The sequence below is a fragment of the Panthera uncia genome, chromosome E1, assembly GCF_023721935.1.
Source record: "Panthera uncia isolate 11264 chromosome E1, Puncia_PCG_1.0, whole genome shotgun sequence".
Taxonomy (NCBI): Eukaryota; Metazoa; Chordata; class Mammalia; order Carnivora; family Felidae; genus Panthera; species Panthera uncia.
In genome coordinates this window covers 8,925,741-8,930,443 of record NC_064814.1, presented here as the reverse complement: position 1 = coordinate 8,930,443, position 4,703 = coordinate 8,925,741, and the positions used below count along the sequence as shown (strand labels likewise).

Genomic DNA, 4,703 nt, shown 5'->3' with positions numbered 1-4,703 from the left:
CCCCAGGCTCCCCGGTCGCTCTCCTCAGGCGGTCGCCCGCGCTCGGTGGATGTGGCTGGCAGCCGCCGCCCCCTCCCTCGCTCGCCGCCTGCTCTTCCTCGGCCCTCCGCCTCCTCCCCTCCTCCTTCTCCTCCTCAGCCGCTCCTCTCGCCGCCGCCTCCACAGCCTGGGCCGCGCCGCGATGCCGGAGAAGAGGCCCTTCGAGCGGCTGCCTGCCGATGTCTCCCCCATCAACTACAGCCTTTGCCTCAAGCCCGACTTGCTGGACTTCACCTTCGAGGGCAAGCTGGAGGCCGCCGCCCAGGTACGGCGACCCTCGGGCGCCGGGGGCGAGCTGCGGGGCAGGCAGTTAGGCCGCGGGCTGGGCTGGGGGCCCGGCCGGGAGGGCGGGCAGGCCGGCGGGCCTGGGCGCTGCGGGCCTGGGGCTGGCGAGGCCGGCTCGGGGAGCGGCGCGCCCCTCTGGGGCGGCCGCGGGGCGCCCCGGCCGATGTGCTCTGCCCTGCTGGGCTGGGGCCCCGGGCCGCGCTGCGGGGAGCGCCGAGGGAGCTGGCGGGCCCTGCCCGAGCGCCCGCACCCCCCCCTCCCCACCCCTGCCCCGGGCGAGCACACCTGTGCCGGGCTCCCCCCCGACCCCAGGCCCTTCCGGGCTCGGTAGTGTTCTGGGCGAGGCTGGAGGCTGTTGGGGGAGGCCAGAGGGGTCATGGGAGTCCACGCTCCGTCTCACCCTCCTGACTCAGTTCTTTTCTCTGGTTCTCCCTACGCCCCACGGAGGACACATTGGAAGGGGCGGTCATCTGAGACTCCGACCGCCGCGCGTTAGCGTGGACGGGAGATTCTAGAAGGGGGGGAGAGGGTGAGAAGGAGAATGCTAATCCCGGGCAGCCTTGCTGAGTTCTCCCCGCCTGCTCCGGCCCAGGGGCTGGGTTTCCAAGATGATCCACCCCCTCCCCCTTCCCCTCAAGTGACAGTGCAGCAGTGACTTTGTTCTCTCCTAACCTCTAGAGAAGCTGAAGGAGGACCCCATCTCCGCTTTTCCTCCCGTCTTCTAGCTTTGCAGGCTGTGAAGCAGGTGGATTTATTGTTACTGCGATGGTTGCTTAGCAGTAACAGTCCTCTGAAAGAAGCTGTTAGCTTTAGCATACCACTGTTGAAAATATTCCATTACTCTTCATTGCAGTTTTTGGTGAATCATGCCCCCCGCCCCCCACATTATCTTAAGTATTGTTTGATCTTGGAGACTTTTAGTACTGATGCCCTCCAAAGGTCCCGAACAATAGACATTTGTGATATACCGTGTTTTATGGTGTGTTATGTGAAGTCTGCGGTGAGAAATGGGAACCGTTTAGCAGTTATCTTTAAAAAGAATGATGGTAAATATATTGTTTCAGTTCTTTCTCTACTGCAGTCAGAGAGGGAAAACCAGTAGGCCTCAAGCTTAAAGAACAGGGTGTATATCGCAGCGAAATGAAAGGAATGTATGGTGCTGGAATGAATTGAAAGTTTGAAGTTGTCTTTGAAAGCTGAGTACTCAGATTGAAAATACGTCTGAAAGTGTAGAATTAAAAAGTATACTGTCACGTATGAAGTGCTTGTGGGAAAGCACGAGGGCTCTAGGGTCTGGCTGTTTCAAAAGGCAAAACTTAACCCGTTTGAAAGTCAGGTGATTTAAAAAAATTTCCACTAAGAATATGAATCAGAATGAGTGTATCTTTGGTCTAAATTAGGATTTGAGAGGGTTATTTAGGAGACTGTTTGTTTAAGCCAAGTGACTAGAGTGTTTGATACATATTGGCAGGGGGCAGATGGGAGGGATTGTAAACAGTAGTGTGTCTTGTGACTTGGCAAACCTGGGGGAAGAAGGACCTATGATGAATGAGTTCGCATTATGTGAAAAGACTGAGTTAGATTTAAAAAATCATTTGTTTCCTTACCTCGTTAGTTGGCAACATGGGTTCTGAGTTTTGAGAGGTATGCATATTGAAGGGAATTTTTCAGAAAAAGACTATCTAAATAAAGATTTTTCAGTGATTATTAGGAAGTGAAGTGACAGTTCTGTTTAAGTGTTGGGACAGAACAAGATGCAGTGACATGCTTCTCCTTACCGCCTTTCTACTTGCTTTTCCAAAGTGGTGAAAACTATGTGGAAGACTGCTTTGGGCCATTGAGGGAGCACATGGTAACGTACTAGATATTAATGGGGAATTGTGAATTTGATACAAGGAAGTAAATGCATCTTTGTTCGTAACAGGAGGTTTTCAAAGCAATTCTTTCCAGAAATTCTTTGCAGGCTAGGTGGTAACACGAATGAAAGATGGTATGATAGTGACTTGTAACAGGTTTGATTACAGAATGATTGGACTTTTTAATTGCACACATTGCCACCTTTGGAAGAGGAAAGGAGTTAATGTTGGTAAAAGTTAGCATTAGTAGTAAAAAGCACATAGTCATATTTTTGAGATACATGGTTTAGAGCAATAATTGTGGCGTTAGATGGTATCTTATTGTGGAGATCTAAAAATGTGGACAAGATTATTATATCTCTAGAAATCTAGATTTATAACTGGTATTGGGTCAGTTTCCTAACAGTTGGGATCATATTACACAAAGTATGCAAGTTGCTTGGTTGCTTTAGTTGCAAAATTTTATGATAAGCTCAGAGTATTTGTACAGGTTACATATTAGAAGCTTAGTGGATTTTTAACCTGGTCTGGGGTGTGGGCTCCTGGGGAAGGTGAAGAAATTAGTCAACGTGCACCAATTTTAAAAGCAGTTGTCTTTTACATAAGTGAGTGTGGTCTAGGTCAGCAGGTTTTTTTGCAAATGTGTTATCAAGGGCCTAGAGAAATGGGACATTTCTACTACCACTGCCCCCATCTCCCTTTACATTAGGATACTTGAGAGCTTTTGTAGCTATTTCAAATTCTGATTTCTCTTGCTTTGTGGATAATTAATAAAAAATAGATAAGATGTTTATGTGAGTGGCTACACTTTCTTGTTACTAGGGTATTGTGGTTTATACAGTAATTGGGCTTTCTCTTATGGAAATAGTTAACCTGTGCCAAAGAAATTAACTTCATCCTTCAAGGCCAGAAGTCAGGATATAGTAGACAATCCTTGGTCTTTGCCAACAAAATACTCATGTTGGTGATGACTAAATTGGCACTTAGCGGAGAGTTACAGATATAGTAGTTTGTTTGGCAGGCTAAAACCTGGCACCTAAATGGATGTTATTGTCAACCCTGTGTTATGGAATTTTATGCCCAAATTTTGCATATTTTCTTTAAATTTTTTAATGTTTATTTATTTTTGAGAGAGAGAGAGAGAGAGAGAGGCAGAATGTGAGCAGGGGAGAGGCAAAGGGAGAGGGAGACACAGAATCCCAAGCAGGCTCCAGGCTCTGAGCTGTCAGCACAGAGCCCTATGCGGGGCTTGAACTCACCAATCAAGAGATCATGCATGACCTGAGCCCAAGTTGGATGCTTAACCGACTGAGCCACCCAGGCGCTCCTGCATATTTTCTGTGCAGTCATTTTGGTTGTGTTTTATTACTTAAAAAAGTGATAAAATTAATAATTTGTGCAGCATTGTGTGGAATCACTAAATGGTCTTAAGAAATTAAATTGGAAAGATTGGTAATAAGGAACTGAAGTTGTTCAGATTTTCTTTTATTTCTTGAATTATATGTATGAAGAAACACCTAAATATAAGCAGCTTTTATATGTTAAGCTTTATCTACTATCATCTGGCAATGAATTTTGCAGTGAATTTTCCGGATAAATGAAGTTCACCCTTTGAGGCACTTTACACTTAAAAAAAATATTTACTGATTTGGATGGAAAGATTCCAAAAATGTATTTTTTTAAAACTCTAGTTCCTTATAATCTAGGTTTGTTGCTTTCCTCTTTTTTTAAATACTGGACGTTGTTCTGAACATCTGTCACTGATACTTGTAACCACAGATTTACCCAATTATTACTATAATTTACTACTTTCATATCTATAAAGTCTTTTTGTTTGTTTTTCTTACTGTTAGGTTATTACTTCTTGCTGCTTCTGGTGCCTGGTTGTTGCCGATTGTGCAATTTCTTCCCTCTTCTATTTTATTGAACTTGATCTGAAGAGGTCTAACTAACCAGATAAACAGGCTTTTGTGAGCTTAAAAAGAAATTTCTAAGTGAGAGTTTGATGGACTCTTCTGAGTGAAGGGTATGAGCTTTATTGTATGGACTTTGTATCATCTATTCTGGCTTCTATACAGGCTCTTTTTTTTTTTTTTTTTTTTTTTTAAACTTCCTGGTTCTGGATAATTGGTGTTGTCCAGTACAACCTGGCCACATGTGATCTTGAGCAGTAAATTATCTATGCAACTTCTCCGAACTTTGCTACATAAATGAGCCTATTCTTATTGGAAGGTAAATCCTACTCTAATCTGTATGTGAGTCAGTGGCAAAGGACTGAGTCTTCCTAGATAGCTGTTTTGTTGCTAACTGGGATTCGTTCTCCAGATCTTGGAGATTCAGTTTTGAACATCATTTAAGTTTGTAGTTCTCAGTTTATTTGGCCACTTGTAATCACTTTAAAATTTTACTTTAAATTAGGAAATGTTTTATAAATACAGAAGAGTAACTCACCACTCAGATTGAGCAGATATTAATGCCCCACCCCCCCCCCCCCCCCCCCCCCCCCCCCCCCCCTCCCCCCCC

General features: G+C 45.2%; 1 protein-coding gene across 2 annotated transcripts in view; it reads left to right on the top strand.

Annotated features, from left to right (window-relative positions):
• Positions 1 to 4,703, top strand: part of NPEPPS (aminopeptidase puromycin sensitive) — a 96,007-nt gene that overhangs the window by 4,368 nt on the left and 86,936 nt on the right. The window contains exon 2 of one of the 2 annotated variants that reach the window (XM_049637485.1): positions 139 to 304. In XM_049637485.1, coding sequence (XP_049493442.1) covers positions 139 to 304 — 166 coding nt within the window. Of the gene's footprint in view, positions 1 to 6; positions 305 to 4,703 lie in introns of those variants that run through there. The other variant, XM_049637483.1, reaches the window with a different exon arrangement.